The sequence below is a fragment of the Oncorhynchus clarkii genome, unplaced genomic scaffold, assembly GCF_045791955.1.
Source record: "Oncorhynchus clarkii lewisi isolate Uvic-CL-2024 unplaced genomic scaffold, UVic_Ocla_1.0 unplaced_contig_391_pilon_pilon, whole genome shotgun sequence".
Lineage (NCBI taxonomy): Eukaryota > Metazoa > Chordata > Actinopteri > Salmoniformes > Salmonidae > Oncorhynchus > Oncorhynchus clarkii.
The window spans coordinates 61,289-86,011 of record NW_027258018.1 but is presented as its reverse complement, the minus strand read 5'-3'; the positions used below and the strand labels follow the sequence as shown (position 1 = coordinate 86,011).

At 44.3% G+C, this 24,723-nt stretch overlaps 1 protein-coding gene across 1 annotated transcript; it reads right to left on the bottom strand.

The window, feature by feature from the left end:
• Positions 1-4,638: 4,638 nt before the first annotated feature.
• LOC139394528 (zinc finger protein ZFP2-like) lies at positions 4,639-23,638 on the bottom strand. The gene is made up of 3 exons (XM_071142619.1): positions 23,549-23,638; positions 4,973-5,245; positions 4,639-4,911 (listed from the first exon to the last, which is right to left on the bottom strand). The coding sequence occupies exons 1-3, from the start codon at positions 23,636-23,638 to the stop codon at positions 4,639-4,641; spliced, it is 636 nt and encodes a 211-aa protein (XP_070998720.1).
• Between the last annotated feature and the right edge of the window lie 1,085 nt (positions 23,639-24,723).

The following is a 24,723-nucleotide window of genomic DNA, read 5'->3' as shown; positions in this document are numbered from 1 at the left end:
GGGGGTAAGTAAGTTAGGAAGTTAGATCGGGATATACTGGAGGAGCAGGCTTTCGTTGACGCATTTTTTTGTTTCTTTCGGAGGCTTGACGGCCTCCGGTCCATGTGCGAGGGGGTGTTAGAGTGGTGAGATTTAGTCAAAGGGAGGATAAGGGCTTTTATAATAGGATATTGTAGAAGGAAAAAAAGGGAGGAAAGGAGGGAGGTGGATCGTATCCAAAGGTTAATTGAACTCGAGTACGAGGCAGGCAACCTCGGCGGGTCGATTGACTGGGAGAGATTCGCAGCCCTAAAGGCTCAGCTCAGGGAGCTGCAGGAGCAGAAGGCTCGAGCTTTCCTGGAGCGTGCGCATAGTGGCTTTCTAGAACATAATGAGACTTGTTCCGCTATGTTCTTTAAGTCGGTTAGGGCCAGACAGAGTAGGAAGGTAATGAAGGGAGTTAGGGAAGAAAATGGTAGTATAGTAAGTAAACCAGAGGAAATGGTCAGGGTGACAACTGATCATTTCCAAGGTTTATTTAAGGAAAGGGAAATAGATGTAGAGCAGGGAAACGTGTTTTTAGAACACTTGTCCCGGCGGTTGCCAGAGGACATTAGAGACGTGATGGAGGCCCAGATCTCACTAGAAGAGGTTGAGAGCGCTCTTAGGAGGATGGGAAAAGGGAAGGTGCCTGGGATGGATGGGCTGCCGGCTGAGTTTTACCTCAAGTTTTGGGGTATACTTGGACCAGTGGTTCTCGAAGTCTTGAAGGCCATCCTTGAGACGGGGGTCCCAGGGGGATCAATGGCTGTTGGTGTGCTGTCACTTCTTTATAAGAAGGGGGAAGCAACTGACCTTGGCAACTGGCGGCCATTGACCATGCTGTGCGTAGATTACAAGATTCTTGCAAAGGTTTTAGCAGACCGGTTGCGCACAGCCCTTCCCTACGTCGTCCACGAGGATCCGACGTGCGGGGTAGAGGGCCGCTCTATAAGATGGAACCTACAGTTGATCAGGGATTCCATCGCTTGGGTTGAAGATAGAGGGCTGCCTTTAATGGTAGCAGCGCTAGATCAGGCGAAAGCTTTTGATCGCGTGAATAGATCTTTTCTATTCAGGGTGTTAGGTAGATTAGGATTTGGGGAGAAGTTTATAGGATGGATCCGTACTTTATATGTTGGAGCGGGCGTGTCGAGTTAGTGTAAATAGTCACTTAGGTGACGTTTTTGACCTCTCGTCTGGGGTCAGGCAGGGATGCCCACTCTCGGCTCTCCTCTTCGTTCTGTACATGGAGCCTCTGGGGGCTGCCATTAGGGCAGACACAGGGGTGGAAGGCTTGTTGATCCCTGGAAGCGGTGGGCTGCGTGTTAAGATGACGCAGTACGCCGACGACACTTCCTTGCTGTTGTGCAAGGACTCGTGCCTGACAAGGTCCCTTGCCATCTTTGGGGATTTCACCCGAGTGTCGGGAGCGGTTCTGAACCATGCAAAGTCTTCCGTCAAGTTTTGAATTGGTTGGGCCTCCATAAGTGCTTGCCGGTACGTGCCATCTTGTACCGGTATAGTTTGGTGCAATCCCCCACCTGTCTAAGATCCTCTTGTGGCAGGGAGGAGACTGTGCGCCATGCCTTCTGGGACTGTGCCTTTGCCGGACTAGTCTGGGCTAGGGCACGGGTAATGCTAGGTGTGGTTAGGAGTGATTTTGTTTTGACATGGGCTAGGCTAGAGAGAGGCGTAGGGAGAGCAAAGGGAACGGATAGGGACAGGTTTCTGCTGTGGCTTCTCATGAGTCTCTTTAAAAAGGGACTGTGGGAAGCCAGGCAGAATTTAGTCAAGACAGGGAGAGATTGGGGGGTGGAAGGGATAGTGAGAAGGGTGGAAGGTGATTTGAGGGGGAAGATGAAGAGGGAGGAGAGGAAGTGGGGGAAGCATGCGGCACGGGAGAGGTGGAAAGGGGTTTTAGGGCTGGGAGTGTTAGAGTGAGTTTGGTAAGGGGATAGATTAGGGAAGGGGAGATAGGGAAAGGGTTAGGTATTGGTTAGGTATGACGGGGAGGGACGATGCTCCCCTGAGGTTTGTTTTTGTTTGATGTTTTTGTAAATAGAATTAATTAAGAATGAATGAGAATTATGATTTTGTAATAGTATGAATGGTATTGATTGTAATAAATTATTTTAACCACCTTTCTGGTTTACTTCCTGTCTTTAAGTTTGGTGTGGGTTTTTCTTTTGTTTTCCTCTTAGGCATGTTTAGTGGGTCTCATGGTGGGTGTCTTTTAGGTCCCAGTTGTTGTTACCAGTCAATTTTCAGTCGACACCCTCAGTGTCTTTCAGAACCCCTCCTAAAAAACAAGCTAATATTTTGGGGTTGGATATTGCATCCAAATAATATTTTAATCAATGGCATTTCCTAAGAATGCTCATTAGTCTTTCAGTTATTGTTTGTGTACTAAATATTTCTGTTTATTTTCATTGTTTTTTCCTGTGAACCCGTTGGTTTGTATCCGTGTCTGAAATGTGCTGTATAAATAAAGCTTGATTTGATTTGAACATATTGTAAGACAAATTAACCCAATGACTGGCAATCAACAGACTAGCAAAACCAAAACATATCTTAGTATGATAAAACACTACATGGTATGTAAGTTTAGTATCACTTTTCAACCAACTCAGTTCATTTGTTGAAACTGAAATGTTTTGAAATCAACAATACGTCAAAGGATTCAACTACTGGATCAAACAGATCAATCCCACTTTTCCAGCCTGCTGAAGGCGTGGTGGAGTGGTAAACACCACCCCCGGCTCTACCAGGGGCTTGAGGTGGTCTCTCACAGATCTGCTTATGTCATGTTCTGTGGCCTTGCTGTTCCATTTCTTGACTGCCCCTGTAACACAGAAACACATTTAGTCATATTATATAGATGCACAATCGAGAGCATCCTGTCGGGCTGTATCACTGCCTGGTACGGCAACTGCTCCGCCCACAACCGCAAGGCTCTCCAGAGGGTAGTGAGGTCTACACAACGCATCACCGGGGGCAAACTACCTGCCCTCCAGGACACCTACACCACCCGATGTCTCAGGAAGGCCATAAAGATCATCAAGGACAACAACCACCAGAGCCACTGCCTGTTCACCCCGCTATCATCCAGAAGGCGAGGTCAGTACAGGTTCATCAAAGCTGGGACCGAGAGACTGAAAAACAGCTTCTATCTCAAGGCCATCACTGTTAAATAGCCACCACTAATATAGAGTGGCTGCTGCCAACATACTGACACAACTCCAGCCACTTTAATAATGGAAATTGATGTAAAAAATGTATCACTAGCCACTGTTAACAATGCCACTTAATATTTTTACATACCCTACATTACTCATCTCATATGTATATACTGTACTCTATATCTACTGCATCTTTATGTAATGCATGTATCACTAGCCACTTTAAACTATGCCACTTTGTTTACATACCCTACATTACTCATCTCATATGTATATACTGTACTCGCTACCATCTTGCCTATGCCGTTCTGTACCATCACTCTTTCATATATCTTTATGTACATATTCTTTATCCCTTTACACTTGTGTGTATAAGGTAGTAGTTGTGGAATTGTTAGGTTAGATTATTACTGCATTGTCGGAACTAGAAGCACAAGCATTTTAGCTTCCAGAACTCTCATCCCCTTGGAACAAAAAAACCTCTCCAATACGGAAAAAATGTGCAGTCAAAATAAATTGTGATCCATGGCAACGCACTGGCTAAACGCAAAACTGGTTGACTGCCCAACCTTGAGACAATCAGCAACCAACTCCTGCAATATCCGTAGTAACTATCCACCTTACTTCTCGCTCTCTTTTCAGGGTTCACTCGATAGGCAAGTTGTTGGATCGGGCCCAGTCCCCAATGTCATGCATTTGGGTTAGCACATTGAGAATGAATCCTGATATTCTAAAAGCAGGGCAACATTGTCAATATAATTGTACCCAAAAATGGTCAGCTGGTTGCATAAATAATAATTATTACTAAATGTTACATGAATTGTAAATATGAAATATCAAAACCAAATGTTCACCCCTTTGTTAATATGTAGTGACAATACTTCACTTAATGGTGAGGAATGGAATAATAAAACATGTATATTTTGTCAGGCTGAATGTTTGAAATATGAGGTGATTTGAGACATGCTTCTTCAGTAGTGGAATAAAGACAATTAGCATTTGAATGTTGTCAAGAAATACTGGAGTGATGTCAGATTGTTAATAAAATTGATTATAGACCAATTTATTATACTGCTTTCATCTGCAACAATTATCATATTACATGTATTTTTTAAACAAGCAGCTTTTTCAACTTGTAGAAAACAGCTAGCTACATTTTGAAGTGCTGCATTTTGATTAAAGTGGGTCACCAACGCAGTAAGTGTAACACAGCTCTTTTTTGTTACTCACTTTTTGTTAAATAATACTCTTCCAATTCAGAGCCTGGATTTTCCCCTGAGGCTAATATCCATATCATGCTGCAATCAATTGAACAGGGCAAACGATAATGTAGAACATCATTAAAATACTCCTACTACAATGTTAAAACATTCCACATTGTGACATCATTAAAATACTCCTACTACAAAGTAAAAACATTCTACATTGTGACATTATTTCATTGATTTCCTGAAACAACTCCTTCATGTATTTTCTTATGTTTGATCAGAGGTCTTTTATCAGAGTATCTCTTGTCACATTGATCACAGCTAAAAGGTTTCTCTCCTGTGTGTTTTCTCTGGTGTACTGTAAGACCGCTAGATTTAGTAAAACTCCTCCCACATTGAACACAGCTATAAGATTTCTCTCCTGTGTGTGTTCTCTGGTGTACTGTCAGACTGCTAGATCTAGTAAAACTCCGCCCACATTGATCACAGCTATAAGGTTTTCTCTGGTGTACTGTAAGACCACTAGATGTAGTAAAACTCCTCCCACATTGAACACAGCTATACGGTTTCTCTCCCGTGTGTTCTCTGGTGTACTGTCAGACCGCTAGATGTTGTAAAACTCTGCCCACATTGATCACAGCTATAAGGTTTCTCTCCTGTGTGTTCTCTCTGGTGTACTGTCAGAATGCTAGATGTAGGAAAACTCCTCCCACATTGATCACAGCTATAAGGTTTCTCTCCTGTGTGTTTTCTCTGGTGTACTGTCAGACCGCTAGATGTAGTAAAACTCCTCACACATTGACCACAGCTGTAAGGTTTCTCTCCTGTGTGTTTTCTCTGGTGTATTTTAAGTTCTGATGAAGATTTGCAACCTTTCCCACAGTCAGAGCAGCAATGAGATTTCTTCCCTGTGGGTCTCTTCTGGTGTTTCTTGAAGTGTTTTGAGGTGGAGAGTCTCTTCTCTGCCTCTTCAGCATCATGAGGTTGTTCAGAACCCCCAGAGGATCCACGACAGAAACGTCTCTCTCCTGTGTGAACAAAAAGTCAGACAGGTGGTTTAAGGCCCACAACAGCAAAAATACACTGTAAAAAGGTGATGCCAACAGTGTAGCCATTATGTTGTACAAACAATGTCTGTAATGAATGTTAATTATTTGACATTTGTCTTAAGACAGTCAAGTGAACAGCAATAGTTATATTTTGTCTTGTTTTCCCATTAGTAGTAACATCGATGATTGTATGCAAGAAATACGTTTTTAAAGTTGTTGAAATTCTAAGCAGTGGGCCAGACAACTTTTGGTCTCCAATATAGGCACCTTTCTGTAGGTCTATGTTGTTGTTAGGTGAAGTTATGGGTCCTACAGTAGGTCTAAGGCATGGGTGTCAAACTCTGGCCCGTGGGCCAAATTTGGCCCGCGGGGTAATTATATTTGGCCCGCGAGACAATACCAAATTACTACTAGAGCTGGCCCGCCGGTATTATACAGCGCATTCACCACTAATACTACGAATCCCATAATGCTCTGCTGTTTTCGCGCGCCAATCAGGACAGGACCCAGAAACGCTCTCTCCTCTGTGACAGTAGTCATAGCAACATAGACGCTACAACTGTCAGCGAGCTAACCCTTCCCAAAAATGGCGAAAAGAAAGGCAGAAAACAAGAGCTTTCTGGACAAGTGGGAGGCAGAATATCTGTTTACATATGTAAAAGACAAACCTGTTTGTCTTGTTTGTGGAGTCAACGTGGCTGTAAGTAAGGAGTACAACATTAGACGACACTATGAAACGAAACACCATGACAAATACAAGGACCTGGACATGACTCAAAGAAGCCAGAAAGTAGAGGAGATGAAAAGAAGTTTGGTTTCACAACAGAATATGTTTAAAAAAGCCACATCACAAAGCGAGGCTGCTGTAAAGGCTAGTTATATAGTGGCAGCAGAGATCGCAAAATCAGCCCGGCCCTTTAATGAGGGAGAGTTCATGAAAAAGTGCATGATGAAGGTTTGTGACCTCGTATGCCCAGAGAAAAAACAAGCATTTTCAAACGTGAGCCTGAGCAGGAACACAGTAGCTGATCGCACATGTGATCTTGCCACCAATCTGTATGACCAGCTGATGGAAAAGGGAAAAGATTTTGTTGCGTTCTCCCTCGCTGTGGATGAGAGCTGCGACGCATCTGATACTGATCAGCTGTCAGTCTTCATCCGTGGAGTGGACTCAAATCTGTGTGTTACGGAGGAGCTATTAGGATTCAAATCAATGCATGGCACAACCACAGGAAAGGAAATCTTTGAGGAGGTTTCCAAATGTGTAACTGAAATAAAGCTGCCGTGGGATAAACTCGTTGGATTAACGACAGATGGTGCGCCAGCGATGTGCGGTAAAAAGAGTGGACTGATGGGCATGGTTCGGGAGAAGATGCGGGAAGAGAACTGTGCAGGTGAGCTAACTGTTTACCACTGCATCATACAATCAGGAAGCACTGTGTGCCAAAGCCCTAAAGATGGAACATGTTATGACCACAGTAACACAGGTAGTTAACTTTATAAGAGCCAAAGGTCTAAATCACCGCCAGTTTAAATCTTTGTGTGGTTCGGAATACGCAGACGTGCCGTATCACACAGAGGTGAGATGGCTAAGCAGAGATGGCTAAGCAGAGGAAAAGTACTGAACAGATGTTTCGAGCTGCGTGAGGAAATATGTCAATTCCTGGAAACCAAAGGGAAGGATACAGCAGAGCTCCGGGAGCAAAAGTTCCTGTGTGAGCTGGCCTTTCTCTGTGACATCTCGAGCCATCTCGATGCGCTGAACCTGCAGCTTCAGGGGCGGGGGCGCATCATCACAGACATGTACGCTGCAGTGAGGGCCTTCAAAACTAAACTGTGCCTGTGGGAGAATCAGATGCTGCAAGGAAACCCTTGCCATTTTCCCTGCTGCCAATCCATAAAAGCGCAGATCTCTACCGCTGTGTTCCCATGCGCACAGTTTGCTGAAAAACTCAGTGTTCTCGCCGCTGAGTTTAGCCGGCGATTTGCCGACTTCGATGCCCAGAAATGCAAGTTTGAACTGCTTAGTAATCCCTTCGCAGTTGATGTGGAAAATGCACCAACCAACATCCAAATGGAGCTGATTGAACTCCAGTGCAACGACACGCTGAAGTCAAAGTATGATGCTGTGGGCGCCGCACAGTTTCCACGGTTCATCCCTGACACAATGCCTCAGCTCCGCACCCAAGCTGCTCAGATGCTCTCCATGTTCGGCAGCACTTATCTATGCGAGCAACTTTTCTCCTCGATGAAGATGACCAAAACAACTCACAGGAGACGTCTGACTGATGAACATCTTCGCTCGATACTGAGGATTTCTTCAGCTCAGAGCTTGAGCCCAGACATTGATGAACTAGCATCCAAGAAGAGATGCCAGGTATCTGGCTTGGGCACATCAGATTAGACCAGTGTGCAATAATTAACGTTTTCTTTATGCACTTTTTCTTGCTACAAGGCATGGGCTTGAATGGTTGATTGATTTATTATCATTTTATTTGTAAAATTATTAGCCAGTGGAAAAAGTTTATTTTGGTATTTAAATCAGAAGGCTGCAAATAGAAAAGAGGCATACAATTTTTATTTAAATTGTATTTATTTAATAAATGAATGCCATTGATGTGTTTTTTCATTTGAAATTCGATTTTGCATGTCTCCACTATTAAATTATATATTGTATGGTAATAAGCGATGCTTGTTTCATATTCAATGTTAAAGCAAAACTTGTTTGGGTCCATATTAAAAGGTTAATTTGTTCAATGTTGGCTCGTGACTTTGTTCAGGTTTTACATTTTGGCCCACTGGGTATTTGAGTTTGACACCCCTGGTCTAAGGTATAACTAGCGGTTTCCGCATTAGCATGGAGGAGTTTCTGCAACCAAATTGCATATTAGCGAACAGAGGGCCGAGAGCGATGCAGAGAGCGATGCACCTATTTGGGGATGTCTGATAGTATTTACGCACCACCACTAATGATTTGTGGAGCTTCTCAAAGTAATGTTTTCTTCACCTCAAACAGCAAGTAAACAAAGTCTTACATAATTTAATAGAGAGAGTAGATCTCGCTGGTCTGTCATAATATAGAAGAGAGAGTAGATCTAGCTGGTCTGTCATAATATAATCGACATGAAAGGGAAAAATGTAATGCTCTGCTCTGATCCAGTGGAAATGTCATACAATACCTGATTACTTCTTATCCCTTTCACAAATAGCTTACAGCTGTGTCTGTCCCAAACTATTTCATGCAATGTTGCTATCACGTTTCGGACAGACCTAGGTGGTAGTTGATACACTGTTTAAAGTTCTATGTAGACAGGTCATGCTCAGCCAATGTGATTTATTTTTATCTGGATATTTTCTAGATGTTTTTATTTGTTGGCTTTATGTAGGCTATTTTTACATAGTTGGCAATGGCAGTAAACATTATTTAGATTTATATAATTTTAATTTATATAGAATGTAGATTAATCACAGACAAGGATTTTGAGATACGATTAAAAATCAAATTAAACTGTTCCAGTAAAATGTGAATATGAAAATCATAACTGGCACCAGATCAGTAGAAATGGTTAGATAAATTTGTACTCCAAATGGAAAACGTTGCCGACTGCTGTTTTAGTCTATTACTGGAAACTTCAGGAGCATAACGTCAGAATTTACAAAGGCCAGCAGCAGCGGGAGGAGGAAGAGATTTTCCTTATGGTTATCCTATCTTGATCTCTGGTTCCCTGTGTTTCCACATTATTTAATAAAAACAGGGGATTCCTATGTTGATGATGTAAAGAATATTTGCTGCTCTGTGTTGTGTAATGAGGAGCAACCAGAAGCTGCACGCATTTATGAAATTGCTTATTCCAGTTACTAATAAGTATGAACCCATTAAGAAAATTACTGTAAAAGCTGTTAAATCCCAGTGGAATGATGAGGAATTTAAAAATGGTATGGTTGAGAAGGATGAGGCAAAAGGAATGGCAAATAAGTCTGGCTGTACAACCGATTGGCAAACGTCCTGCATTGAGAAGTCATGTGACTAAACTGAATAAAAAGAAGAAAAACAACAAAATGAAACAAAGATAAATGACAAAGAATGATAGTAAAAAGCTTTTGAGAACCTTAAATACAATGTTGGGAAAAAATTAACTTAATCAGATGGCTCATTCATCACTACTTTTATGATTTTTTCATTGGCAAGATTAGCAAATGTAGGCATGTCATACCAGCAACAAACGCTGACACTACACTTCCAAGAAAATCTGAGCAAATTATGAAAGACAAGCATTGTAATTTAGAATTCCGTAAAGTCAGTGTGGAAGAGGTGAATAAAATTATTGTTGTCTATCAACAATGACAAGCCACCGGGGTCTGACAATCTAGATGGAAACTTACTGAGTATAATAGCGGACGATATTGCCACTCCTATTTTCCGTATCTTTAATTTAAGCCTACTAGAGAGCGTGTGTCCTCAGGCCTGGAGGGAAGCTAAAGTCATTTGACATGCGCTATGCTCTGCATAGTTAGCTCCAGGAAAAATGTTGCACTAATTTCAGCCATTCTGTGACCAAAAACAAGATATATATGGACAGTACCAAAATAAACTGACTCTGGAAATGACAAAGCGCCTCTTAACCTAGCTGGAAATGGGACAAACGGACCCCTTCTGTGGTAACAGACTGGGACGATTTCTAATCAAATCTAATTCCCAGGAACGGGGTTCATACAAACCACAGAGACTGTCCGGGACAATAACATGGCCGTGTCCAACTCTGCTTGTTCCCTCGACTCAGCTACCAACCAGAAATCTAGAACAGGGCCCTTTACCTGTATCAATAGACACTTCATAGTGAGCTACAGGTAGGAATCAGCAATGAATCCCAATAATGAGCCACCTATGGGAGGGGTATCCCTTTGTGGACAAATCTCAAAGTATTACTGCTACCCTGGGGAGATTGCTATACCCCTTGAACATCGGCTCCAACCCTCGTCGGATGTGGCAGGCTTGCCACATCAGACTACAAAGGGAAGCCCAGACGATAGCTGCCCAGTGACACAAGCCTACAAGACGAGCTAAATAACTTCTATGCTCGCTTCGAGGTAAGTAACACTGAAACATGCATGAGAGCATCAGCTGTTTCGGACGACTTTGTGATCACGCTCTCCGCAGCCAATGTGAGTAAGACCTTTAAACAGGTTAACATTCACAAGGCCAGACGGATTACCAGGACGTGTACTCCAAGCATGCGCTGACCAACTGGCAAGGGTCTTCACTGACATTTTCATCCCCTGTCTGAGTCTGTAATACCAACATATTTCAGACCACCATAGTGTTCTTGGGCACAGGGACTAAGGCAACCTGCCTAAATGACTACCGACTCATAGCACGCACGTCTGTAGCCATGAAGTGCTTTTAAAGGCTGGTCATGGCTCACATCAACACCATTATCCCAGAAACGCTAGACCCACTCCAATTTGCATACCGCCCCAACAGATCCACAGATGATGCAATCTCTACTGCACTCCACACTGCCCTTTCCCACCTAGACAAAAGGAACACCTATGTGAGAATGCTGTTCATTGACTACAGCTCAGCGTCCAACACCATAGTCCATCAAAGCGCATAACTAAGCGAAGGACCCTGGAACTAAACACTGAGCACGCCCCCATTCTCATCGAAGGGGTTGTAGTGGAGCAGGTTGAGAGCTTCAAGTTCCTTGGTATCCACATCCTTGGTGTCCACATTATAGGTTTAGTTAACTGGTGAACTGTTGAAATCATGGAAACATAAAGACGATTCTAATTCTAGATTTGGAATAGAATGTGCAGCACCTTTAATATATTGTTGTTTGACATGACTACCAATTAATAAACCAGGGAGGAATTACTGACAGTAGGAGCATGGTGGAGACATCCAAGAGAGGAAAATCCGGAAGGGAAATGACAGCAAGTAGTGCAGACGAAAGGGTTAACAAGTTGGTGAAACAACAGATGTGCTGTAATGAAAACAATATAGGTGCTACTTTGAGAACACAAACTCTCACATCTTTCACAGCACAGAGCGAGGGAGTCCAGGGGATGACTGGAGGAGCAATGGAGGAAGCATTGAGGGATTATCTTGGCGTGAGTACAGTTGGTGAGACTGAGTGGACGATGGTGAAGAACAGTGGAGTGAAAAGGGCTAAAGTTGGTAATGAACAGCAGTTTAGGGTTGGAGTGGGAATCATCAGCAAGGATGTTTTTGTGGGTGACCTGTTAACGGTCTCAAAGATGGTGAAGGATGAATTGAGTAAAGTGGAATCGGTTCGAGTGACCAGGAGTGGTATGATGCCGATTGTGTGTCAACAGCGCAAAAGGAGAAAGCTTTGTGTGGTTTAGGTTAAACATTTCAGGTAGGTGGATTAAAATGAATGATAGCCGGAAGGTTTTACTGTGGTTTGGTGAAGTGGTTCTCCCATCTTGTGTAAAACCTGGGTAAGTGAGATATACAGAAGCCGCTGCAGTGTTACAATTGTAAAAAAGGTTGGACATGTGGCAAGTGTTTGTCAAAGGAATGAATAAGTCATAGTCAGATGAAGCATGTTGTAATTGTGATGGGAATCACGTTCCCGAGTTCCCGGAGTGCCCTGTAAAGATGAAGGAGGTCGTAGTAGCTAGGATGATCAGGCCCATCCAGCAGGTGTCCTACGTGGAGGCAGTGAAAATAGCCTTAGGAGTAGAGAGGAGAAGGTAGTTCATGTCCCACAGTCTGCAGTGTAGCCATTTAGGAGAAGGATCCCAACAGACAAATAGTAAAAGAGGTGGACTTTGTTGTGTTTATAGAGCAAGTGATAAAATGCATTAATAAATTATTAGTAACCTTCGTCCAAAACTAGCAGTTTCCAAAATTGCGTTTGCATTGCCCTCACTGCCGCAGTGATAAATTGCATTAATAATAAACTAATAAAACATCCAAGCTGCTAGACATCATTGTGAAGGCGGCAAACTGATTTCTGGATCTCCAGGACTTCAGACAAAATGTTACAGGGAGAACTGAATGAAGAAGTTCCCCTCTCCCAGGTTCCTGAACCTGTGAATAGTAGCATTTTTGTTTGAAATTCAGGGTAATGGAGTGAACTTGGTAAGTGTTTATTTTTTTATTTTACGTAATTAGTATGATTTGTTAATCTCATTTTTTTGCGTTTTGGTTATTTTTTACAACCCCGTACAGTAGGTGGCAGCAATACACCTGATGAGTGTAGTCTGACAATAAACCTCAAAGAAGAAGACATGGTAGGAACCAAAGTGTTGGTCATTGTTTCCAGTTGACCCTAATTAGATGTTACATTACATGTTGTTTTCTTACTTCATGTAGCCTGCTAGCGAACCAACATTTTCATACTTTGCTTACTCCTTTCTGATAAGATACCGCTGCACAAACATGCTTATCTAGGCCTACACCAGCACTGGTAACAGGCAGTATTAGCTAGCTATGTTTGCTCTGACTCTTAATACATTTAGCAAGCTAGCTAGCGATTAGCAGCTAACATTATTTGAGCAACACCTTGCTAAGAAAATACAATATTTCGCCTTTAATGTAATGGCATGAAAAGAATTGCCAGAATATTATACAATGACTTATCAACAGCTCTAACAATTTGACCCCTACAGGAAATCTACACTGGCAGTTATAGAAAGACCCATTTACTATATGTGGTTAGAGCGTTGGACTAGTAACCGGAAGGTTGCGAGTTCAAACCCCCGAGCTGACAAGGTACAAATCTGTCGTTCTGCCCCTGAACAGGCAGTTAACCCACTGTTCCCAGGCCGTCATTGAAAATAAGATTTTGTTCTTAACTGACTTGCCTGGTTAAATAAAGGTAAAAAAAAAATAAAAAAATATATATAACCATTGATTCCACTGATTCTTGGAGAATATAACAAATAAATGCCTCAAATGTTTCAGCCGTATTACCCCACCAGAAACCAAAACATAAGCTCGTATAACGCCACTGTTTGTAAACTAATACTATATGGTTGAGGAGTAGGGTCGATCCAAGCGTTCTGACCTCACAATGACAGTAAAGCACCCAAGCTAACTGGCTAACGTTGGATAGCTTGCTAGACACAAATCAGTGAAAACCTCACTCTTACCATTTTACTCATATTCAACAGCTTTATTAAATCCATCAGTTATTCTGCTCTCTAATCAATTCAATAAACATTGGATAGTTAGTTAGAATATAGTTACTATACTGGCAAGTTTGATGTATAAGTAGCCAACTGACGTTAGGTAGCTAGTTAACATACCGATACATACTGCTGTAAAGATATGCTATGCCTTTTGTAAGGATAGTGTAGCTAACATAACGTGTAACGTAACTTATTTGAAAAGTCATTACTTTATTACATTGCTCAACATTTGTCATAATTATTTAACCTCTAGTGACACCCCATCCCGTGAACGGGACCGTTGTCATCATCTGACAATAATTAGCATAACGCAACGGACATAAATCTTCCTAAAAATCTTCCTATTCCTATATTGGAACACAGCTTAGCCTTTTGTTTATCACCCTGTCATCTCAGATTTTCAAAATATGCTTTACAGCCAAAGCTAGACAAGCCTTTGTGTAAGTTTATCGATAGCCTAGCATAGCATTATGCCTTGCTAGCAGCAGGCAACCTTGTCACGAAAATCAGAAAAGCAATCAAATTAAATAGTTTACCTTTGACGAACTTTGGATGTTTTCACTCACAAGACTCCCAGGTAGATAGCCAAAGTCCCAAAATATTATTTTTGTAGGCGAAATAGCTCCGTTTGTTCTTCACGTTTGGCTGAGAAATCGACCGGAAATTGCGGTCATGACAACGCCGAAAAATATTCCAAATTAGCTCCATAATATCGACAGAAACATGGCAAACCTTGTTTATAATCAATCCTCAAAGTGTTTTTCAAATATCTATTCGATAATGTATCAACCGGGACAATTGGTTTCTCAGTAGAAGCGATTGGAATAATGGCTACCTCTGTATTTTATGCAAGAATTTCTCAGGGAGCGTCAGGTGACAACTTGCGCAATGAAGCCGCCTACGGGTATTTTTCAACATAAATGCGTAAAACTATGTCACAATGCTGTAGACACCTTGGGGAATACGTAGAAAGCGTAATCTGGTTGATAGGGCATTCACAGCTCAATAGGGACACATCAGAACGCAGGGCTTTCAAAAGATGAGTCACTTCCGGATTGGATTTTTCTCAGGCTTTCGCCTGTAACATCAGTTCTGTTATACTCAGACAATATTTTTTACAGTTTTGGAAACTTTAGAGTGTGTTCCATCCAAAGCTGTCAATTATATGCATATTCTAGCATCTTGTCCTGACAAAATATCCTGTTTCATTTGGGAACGTTATTTTTCCAAAAATGAAAATACTGCCCCCTAGTACCAACAGGTTTTTAAAGCAGTTCATTTGTATCCGCTCTCGTTGGACTTCGGCTGAATATTTTCCTCCATTTTCTTCAAATTTGAAATTGATGTGAAGTCACGCCCATTTCCCGAAGAATTGCATTATGGGCCGTAAAGTACTGCGTGTATATTTCATATTTTGGTGAATTTAGTACGACATCCAGGAACTTTTGGCATACTAACTACATCATACTATGACCAATAAGCACACTATATACTCAATTAACATCAAATAGTACAGTTAGTATGAGTATTCTAACACAGCTCAGGTAGCCATTTTGTTTGTTGAAAAACTAGGTGGCCCCTTAAAAAAGACACACAACATTCAATCAACCAATAACAAAGCTGTAATTACACCACTATTTTGGTAATAAGATGAAGGATGGGGCTGGAGAAATGTAACTACTCTCAAATTCATTGACAGACCTATGGATGCAAGGACTGACCATCCATGATATCAACATTATAGTTTCAACCATGTTGAGGCTATACAGTGTTGGTTTACATTGTTTCTAAACATTGGAGCAAAAAAAGCTTATTTGGGGTTCTGATGTGGTAAACAGTTGAACTAAGCTCATAAGGCATGTGTTATATGCCTATGGATGTAGCAATTGCACATTTCCCCTTTAACACCACACATCAGTTCAACAACCGCAGAGTTTGTGCTTCTGTTTTTAAGACAGTACTTACTAGTGTTAATCAGGGCCCGTTCATCGTTAGAACCATCGGACGCCTTAAGATGCGCTTGGGAAACCGGGCCCAGATATCCAGTTTCCTCCTCTTCTACATTTTTCGATGACACAGTCACCTCCCCCTCCACTTCTTTCACTTTGACTCTGAACGAGTCTTCCTCTTCTTTAACTGAGACCTCTTTCTCTTCTTTCACGGTAACAGCCTCAACCTCTACTTGTTTTTGTATTGTAACAGCCTCCTCTTCCACGAGAGCGTCTTTCTCCATCCAGCAGGCAGACCACCTCTTCTTCATCATCAGGAACGGGGTTAAGTTTGTGACTGGAGCTATGAGGCATGTACTAAAGTCGCTAAGCGGTATAATTCAAAGCAGAGTCCCTTTATCAGCAGCACGTGATCAATGACGTCTGAAGAATCATTTCGTCGAACACCTGATTGGTTTGGTATTGATTAATTTGGGCTCGTTCGACATTGCAGCCGGTGGCTGCTGACTGACTAATTTACAAATCACCTTGCGCCATAAATAACTACTCATTATTATTTATAAATCAGTCAGCCAGTCACCGTTTACCCACAATGCAGCATGGACTTGATGCTCTCGATCAAGGCCCGTGGTTTCGTGGAAGACATGAAGGCTACGCTGCTACCGTGTGGGAGGTCATCTTTAAAAATGTGGCTGTTCTAAATTCTGTGTCGCTCAAAGCCTTGAGTAATGAACCTATTTATTTATTTTTAAATTATTATCTGGAAAGAGCCAATATTTCAGAAAGCTTTGTTTCCCCATCACTACTTTTCAGCAAGTTTTCTGTGAATTCGACTACGGGAGTTTTGTAACTTTTTACACCTTGACTTACTGTTAGTTGGGTTCTAACTGGTCTCCGTTAGTTGGTCTCTGCTGACCATAACCGTGCTGGTTGGTTATGCTGTTTAGGCTAATAGCTAGTTGGCTAAATAGCAAACGTTAGCTGGCTGTCTAAGATAACTGCATATAGCTAACATTCTTTGATTGGTTAGATGGCATTATGTCTTTCCAAAACGTTGGTTTACTTTAATCACTCAAGTCATGAGTGCAAACGATTGGTTTCATTTAAAGTTATACATTTTAAGTTATTTCTGTTGTAGTTAACATCATAGGTAAGGATTGGTTGATTTCCAGTTTTTAAGTATGGTATTTAAGATGATTGATGAGAAAAGTATCGTACAACCATCGGGTAACTTGTTTCATGCGCATTAAAGGTGAGGGTGAATTTCAGATGTTCACTGCTTGTATTGATGAAGGAGTGGAATCGATGAAGTTCCTCTGCTGTCCCCTGGAATAGAAAGAACACATTCTTCTCTAACATACAGTTACACATAATTAGATGCTATTTTTTTAAACTACAATGACCATAATGACCTAAGCGCCTACTTGTCTTGTCTGTGTTTCTTTTACACCTGCTACGTAAAAGAGACTGAAGAATGTGTAACAGTATAGCTTCCGTCCCTCTCCTCGCCCCTACCTGGGCTCGAACCAGGGACTCTGCACACATAAACAACTGCCTCCCACGAAACATCGTTATCATCGCTATTAGCGCACACCCCGATAACTAGCTAGCCATTTCACATCGGTTACAAATGCACAATGGTCAATGCTATCTGGGATTCTTGGGATATCCCTACCCTAAACCCTAACCTTAATCCCTAACTTAACCATTTTAGATGTAAACTTCAATGGGCTAGGGACGTCCCATGGATGTATCGCTACCTGAAATTACACAATCTAGTTGGTGTTCAGCAGTCATAAAGCCTTATTTATTTTAATGAACTACTAAAATTGTGATTTTGTCAGACAGCAGCTCTACACTTTATTGAGTGACTGATCCATTCATCCTTCCAACCCTCCTCAGCCTTCCTCTCCTCTGAAGACCCAGTGAGGGTGGAGCTCAGTCAGAGAGCTGTTGAGGGACTGGTTAGGAAGAACACTTCTACAGCCAGAGAGGTGAGAGGACACACATGGTTTAGATGGTAAATATTTATGTCCCCTTAGTGGTTCATCACATCAACAAAAGGGAATATGTTCCATCATCCATGTTTATTTACATTAGTGCAAATTGACGACTGATATTGGTGTAATTTCAGGTCAGGTTTCAGCTTAGGTCCTCCGAGAGAGAGAAAGAGAGAATTAGAGAGAGCACACTTAAATTCACACAGGACACCGAATAGGACAGGAGAAGTACTCCAGATATAACAAACTGACCCTAGCCCCCCGACACATAAACTACTGCAGCATAAATACTGGAGGCTGAGACAGGAGGTCTCAGGCACACACATTTGTTCTTTGCTATTATGGTCATTTGTGTAGAATGTACTTTTCCCCACTCATTCACCCCACCTCTTTACATTGCTTATTTATATTCAGTGGCCTGACTGCATCCAGACTGTCAAAGGCCAATCCTGGTAGATCTGAACCTAATGCAGCTTGGAGTGATCGGATGACAGAAGTCACATTTAGGTGCCAGGTGTAACTGAGGCCATAGACGCTCCATAATGATTATTTTTAATGTTTTATACAATATGACTAAATTTATTTATTTCTGTGTTACAGGGGCAGTCAAGAAATGGAACGGCAAGGCCACAGAACATGACATAAGCAGAGCTGTGGGAGACCACCTCAAGCCCCTGGTAGAGCCGGGGGTGGTGTTTACCACGCCACCACGCCTTCAGCAGGCTGGAAAAGTGGGATTGATACTGTTTTTCATAATAAGAGGGACCAAGAGTCTGTTGATTGGTCAGTCTTTGGTTCATCTGTTGAAATCAAATCAAGCTTTATTTATACAGCACATTTCAGACATGGATGCAACACAATGGATTCACAGGAAAAACACAAAATGAAAACAAACGTATTTAGTACACAACAAACAGAAGATTAACAACTGAAAGACTAATGAACATTAAGGAAATTCCATTGATTGAAATATTAATTGGATGGAATATCCAACCCAAAATATTAGCTTGTTTTTTTAGGAGGGGCTCTGAAAGACACTATGGGGGTGTCCACTGGAAGTTGACTAGTAACAACAACTGGGACATAAGACACCCACCATGAGACCCACTAAATCTGCCCAAGAAGAGGGAAACAAAAGAAAAACCCACACCAAACTTAAAGACAGGAAGCAAACCAAAAAGGTGGTTAAAATAATGTATTACAATCAATACCATTCATACTATTACAAAATCATAATTCTCATTCATTCTTAATTAATTAAATTTACAAAAACATCAAACAAAAACAAACCTCAGGGGAGCATCGTCCCTCCCCGTCATACCTAACCAATACCTAACCCTTTCCCTATCTCCCCTTCCCTAATCTATCCCCTTACCAAACTCACTCTAACACTCCCAGCCCTAAACCCCCTTTCCACCTCTCCCGTGCCGCATGCTTCCCCCACTTCCTCTCCTCCCTCTTCATCTTCCCCCTCAAATCACCTTCCACCCTTCTCACTATCCCTTCCACCCCCCAATCTCTCCCTGTCTTGACTAAATTCTGCCTGGCTTCCCACAGTCCCTTTTTAAAGAGACTCATGAGAAGCCAGAGCAGAAACCTGTCCCTATCCGTTCCCTTTGCTCTCCCTACGCCTCTCTCTAGCCTAGCCCATGTCACAACAAAATCACTCCTAACCACACCTAGCATTACCCGTGCCCTAGCCCAGACTAGTCCGGCAAAGGCACAGTCCCAAAAGGCATGGCGCACAGTCTCCTCCCTGCCACAAGAGGATCTTGGACAGGTGGGGGATTGCACCAAACTATACCGGTACAAGATGGCACGTACCGGCAAGCGCTTATGGAGGCCCAACCAATTCAGGTCCTTGAGCCTATTGTCCAGGCCCCGCGCCTGCACTCCCTCCCAGACCACTGACGAGATGCCCGCTACAGGCGCAGGACTCCCTGCCTGCCTGACCTCCTCGTACAGGTGCCTGTGGTCTAAACCTACTCGGGCAACTTCAACCTCGGGGTGCGCACGCAGCCACTTGGCCGCATGGCCAAAATGCCACGGCAGCTGTTCCGCCCGAGGACCCGCGTTAGACCACACCATTACGCTTCTCGCCTTATACGAGAAGAACACCCGCAGGAGGTAACCGGACGGGTGTATAACCGGACGAGCAAGCTCCGTCAACAAGAAAGAAACAAAAATGGCGTCCAGCTTGAGGGGGAAATGTGGTACCCCCCTACCTCCCTCCCCGATGGGACAGATCATGCGTGCCCTGGCGACCCACTCGCACCTGCCACTCCACATAAACTGAAACACAAGCCTCACTAGAGGCCTCCTCAGACAAGCCGGCAATGGATAGATGTACGCCACATACAAAAGAGACGGCAACACATCCACCTTTAGGACCAGGACTTTGCCCATAAAAGACAAATACCTAGCCTTCCACATTGCTAGCTTCCTCTGTACCACTGCGATACGCATGTTCCAGTTTAGCGTCGCTGAGCCGGAGGTCTCAAAATGAACCCCGAGAATCCTCAGGGCCCCTTCACAGAGAGATAACCCCCCAGGCACATCCGTTCTACCGCGCCATCTTCCGAAAAACTTGACGGAAGACTTTGCATGGTTCAGAACTGCTCCCGACGCTCGGGTGAAATCCCCAAAGATGGCAAGGGACCTTGTCAGGCACGAGTCCTTGCACAACAGCAAGGAAGTGTCGTCGGCGTACTGCGTCATCTTAACACGCAGCCCACCGCTTCCAGGGATCAACAAGCCTTCCACCCCCTAATGGCAGCCCCCAGAGGCTCCATGTGCAGAACGAAGAGGAGAGCCGAGAGTGGGCATCCCTGCCTGACCCCAGACGAGAGGTCAAAAACGTCACCTAAGTGACTATTTACACTAACTCGACACCCCGCTCCGACATATAAAGTACGGATCCATCCTATAAACTTCTCCCCAAATCCTAATCTACCTAACACCCTGAATAGAAAAGATCTATTCACGCGATCAAAAGCTTTCGCCTGATCTAGCGCTGCTACCATTAAAGGCAGCCCTCTATCTTCAACCCAAGTGATGGAATCCCTGATGAACTGTAGGTTCCATCTTATAGAGCGGCCCTCTACCCCGCACGTCTGATCCTCGTGGACGACGTAGGGAAGGGCTGTGCGCAACCGGTCTGCTAAAACCTTTGCAAGAATCTTGTAATCTACGCACAGCATGGTCAATGGCCGCCAGTTGCCAAGGTCAGTTGCTTCCCCCTTCTTATAAAGAAGTGACAGCACACCAACAGCCATTGATCCCCCCGGGACCCCCGTCTCAAGGATGGCCTTCAAGACTTCGAGAACCACTGGTCCAAGTATACCCCAAAACTTGAGGTAAAACTCAGCCGGCAGCCCATCCATCCCAGGCACCTTCCCTTTTCCCATCCTCCTAAGAGCGCTCTCAACCTCTTCTAGTGAGATCTGGGCCTCCATCACGTCTCTAATGTCCTCTGGCAACCGCCGGGACAAGTGTTTCCCTGCTCTACATCTATTTCCCTTTCCTTAAATAAACCTTGGAAATGATCAGTTGTCACCCTGACCATTTCCTCTGGTTTACTTACTATACTACCATTTTCTTCCCTAACTCCCTTCATTACCTTCCTACTCTGTCTGGCCCTAACCGACTTAAAGAACATAGCGGAACAAGTCTCATTATGTTCTAGAAAGCCACTATGCGCACGCTCCAGGAAAGCTCGAGCCTTCTGCTCCTGCAGCTCCCTGAGCTGCGCCTTTAGGGCTGCGAATCTCTCCCAGTCAATCGACCCGCCGAGGTTGCCTGCCTCGTACTCGAGTTCAATTAAACTTTGGATACGATCCACCTCCCTCCTTTCCTCCCTTTTTTTCCTTCTACAATATCCTATTATAAAAGCCCTTATCCTCCCCTTGACTAAATCCCACCACTCTAACACCCCCTCGCACATGGACCGGAGGCCGTCAAGCCTCCGAAAGAAACAAAAAAATGCGTCAACGAAAGCCTGCTCCTCCAGTATATCCCGATCTAACTTCCAGTACCCCCTACCGAAGAGGCAGACTGGCGACCCCACCTGCAGGAACACCCCGTCGTGATCCGTGAAGAAAACAGGCAACAGCCGCCCAGACAACTGACCCAAAGACCTGGATACAAAAATGTAGTCGAGCCTCCGCGCAACCCCCCTGGAGTTGCGCCATGTAGGACCGACCATTGCCGGAGTAGTGTGCAGGCCACCATCAACCAGACCATGGCAAGCCATTAGCCCAGAGATGGCACCTGCACTGCTATCACCGCCTAACCCTAAATCTATATTAAAGTCTCCTCCTATCACCAAGTGCCTGTTTGTAACACACAGGGGCGCCAGACAGTCCACCATCTCCCTCCTGTCTGCCGCCACCTGTGGCCCATACACCCCAATTAACCTATATCTAGCTTCTCTAAACTTAACATCTATCCCCAAAACTCTACCCTGCATTATTACAAAAGTGTTCTCTATTTTAACCTCTCTATGCCCACACAAAATCCCTACTCCTGTTGAGTGCACCCCTCCTATGCCCCAAAAAGATTCCCCCTTATCCCACTCCCTCTTAAATCTACACACATCCCCACCATCCCTCAGGTGAGCCTCCTGTAAAAAACAGAAATCAAACCCCACACCCTCTAAATAACAAAAAACCGCCCTCCTTTTAACATTATCCCTTAACCCCCTAACATTTAGACTAAAAAAAGAAACAGAACTATTCATTTAATTATTTACAACAAATAAAAACCCCAAAACCCAAAGAAAAACCAGGAGACTCACTCGATGCTCCCCTGGTCCATCTCCACCGGCGGGGACGTCCTCTCCTCTCCTGACGCCCCCCCGTCCTCCATCCCAACCCATGATCCAGGCAGTGTGTTGGGTCCTCCCTCCCCACCCACCATCCCCCCCTCCCTGTTTGCCTCGGGGCTGCATATAGGGGACCCCATCTCCCCAAACAGGAGTTGGGATCCCTCTAGCAAACAACCCACCGACCCCTCACTGGAGTCATCCACTAAAATGCAAGGGGCTGAGGCAAACCGGGAGGACAAATTACCCTCCCCCCCCCCCCGCCACTCTCTTAACCCCCCCCCTCCCCACCCCCCTCCCTCTCACTTCCTGCCAAGCTCCCCCTCTTTATCCCTTTCTTCTTTGGTGAAGGAGGTAGCGGGGAGACACAACGTCCCATCCCCACTAACCCCTCCACCAAATCCCTCATTTCGACCTCGAGGAAGCCTGGCAGGCTGTCCCCCCACTCCTTCCCCCCCATCTCCCCCCCCTCCCCTCCCACCTCCACTCCTCCGTTACTGTCCCCGTTCCCTCTTCCACTCCTTCTCGTACCACTGTCCCCTTCTCCCTCTTCTCTGCTCCTCCACGTTCTTCCACCTTCTTTTTAATCTCTCCTTCTTTCCATCTTCTCTCCTCTTTCTTTTCGCCTCTTCCTTCTTCCCTTCTTCGTCCTTCTCCGTCCTCTCCCCTGTGCCATCCGTACAATCCGCATGCGTCCTCTCTTTCCTCCCCCCATCCCCCGCTCCCCCCCCAGCTGCAGACGCGTATGACCTGTGACGAGCCGGGCAATCACGCCACAGGTGTGCTCTTGAGCCACACCCGTGGCAAGCCTTGGGCTCGTCACACTCCTTGGCCTCGTGCTCTTCCGACCCACAAAAACGACATTTCTTGGCGCTGCACGAGGCCAGGATATGGCCGTAGGCCATACAACGCCTGCAGAACGGGGGCTGACGTGCATAGTAGAGTGTTCCCCTGTCAGCCCCCAGGGAGAACATCGCCGGAGGATGGAGGTAGCCATCCACACTCTTCGGGGACTCCCTGAGTAACGCCTGGAAACCTCTCCTCCCGTTCCAGAAACCCAGGGAGTCCCTGAGGTACCTCGCTGAGGAGACATTTTCCATGTACCTCCCCAGAAAGGCCCTCACCTCTTCATCTTTCACATGCGGATTGTACATGGTTACGGTGACCACCCTGAAGTAGTTCTTCGCCAGGCTGGTCACCGCATAATGGCACAGGGGTCCCATTTTCTTCGCTTCCTTTGCCATCTTCATTACTTCGTCATGTTTTTCTTCTTTGTGAAACGTCACATCGAAAGCCTTCTCATTCGGGTTCCCTTGAAGACAAAGTACTTCCTTCACCTCTATCCTGAGGCATCCCATCAATATGGTCCTTCCAAAAGGTTCCCTGCCCCAAGGTTCCATCTCCTTTTCAGTCCATGAAAATCTTACGGTATTTGCTATACCAATCCCCGGAACCGACCAGGTTTGCTTGTTTGTATTCATTATTTTTTTTGAAGAAGAAGAAGAAAAAAAGCTCTCTTCAGAAAGAAGCTACAACCTGAAGTGAAAACATCTTTAAACCAAAAAGGTGGAGCAACTAAAGGTGTTGACTCTCCACATCTATCAAGACAACTGGAGCACTGGGCCAGACACTCTTAAATAGAACCTGGACCAGCTCAGGTGAAACACCTTCCCAATTACGAGATGGACAAGCCAGCACAGGTGTAACACATACTGACTAACGAGGTGACACCAATCAGTGCGTCATGCTACATGCTAACGAGATAGGACCAGGCCTCAGGACAACCTGGCATGATGACTCCTTGCTGTCCCCAGTCCACCTGGCCGTGCTGCTGCTCCAGTTTCAACTGTTCTCCCTGCGGCTATGGAACCCTGACCCGTTCACCGGATGTGCTACCTATCCCAAACCTGCTGTTTTCAACTCTCTAGAGACAACAGGAACAGAAGAGATACTCTTAATGATCGGCTATGAAAAGCCATTTACTCCTGAGGTGTTGATCTGTTGCACCCTCGACAACTACTGTGATTATTATTATTTGACCATGCTGGTCATTTATGAACATTTGAACATCTTGGCCATGTTCTGTTATAATCTCCACCCGGCACAGCCAGAAGAGGGCTGGCCACCCCTCATAGCCTGGTTCCTCTCTAGGGTTTTTCCTAGATTTTGGCCTTTCTAGGGAGTTTTTACTAGCCACCGTGATTCTACACCTGCATTGCTTGCTGTTTGGGGTTTTAGGCTGGGTTTCTGTACAGCACTTTGAGATATCTGCTGATATAAGAAGGGCTTTATAAATAAATTTGATTTGATCCAAACTCTTTTTTTGTTTGTCAAT

What these genes read in the sequence shown, in the direction of transcription:
- LOC139394528 (XM_071142619.1), bottom strand. Translation starts at nt 23,638, where the DNA reads ATGAAGATGGCAAAGGAAGCGAAGAAAATGGGACCCCTGTGCCATTAT. An exon ending in ACTACTTCAGGGTGGTCACC is followed by an intron (nt 5,246 to 23,548) that starts GTAACCATGTAC and finishes AAAATACACCAG; the next exon opens with AGAAAACACACAGGAGAGAA. An exon ending in GAACACACGGGAGAGAAACC is followed by an intron (nt 4,912 to 4,972) that starts GTATAGCTGTGT and finishes ACAGTACACCAG; the next exon opens with AGAAAACCTTATAGCTGTGA.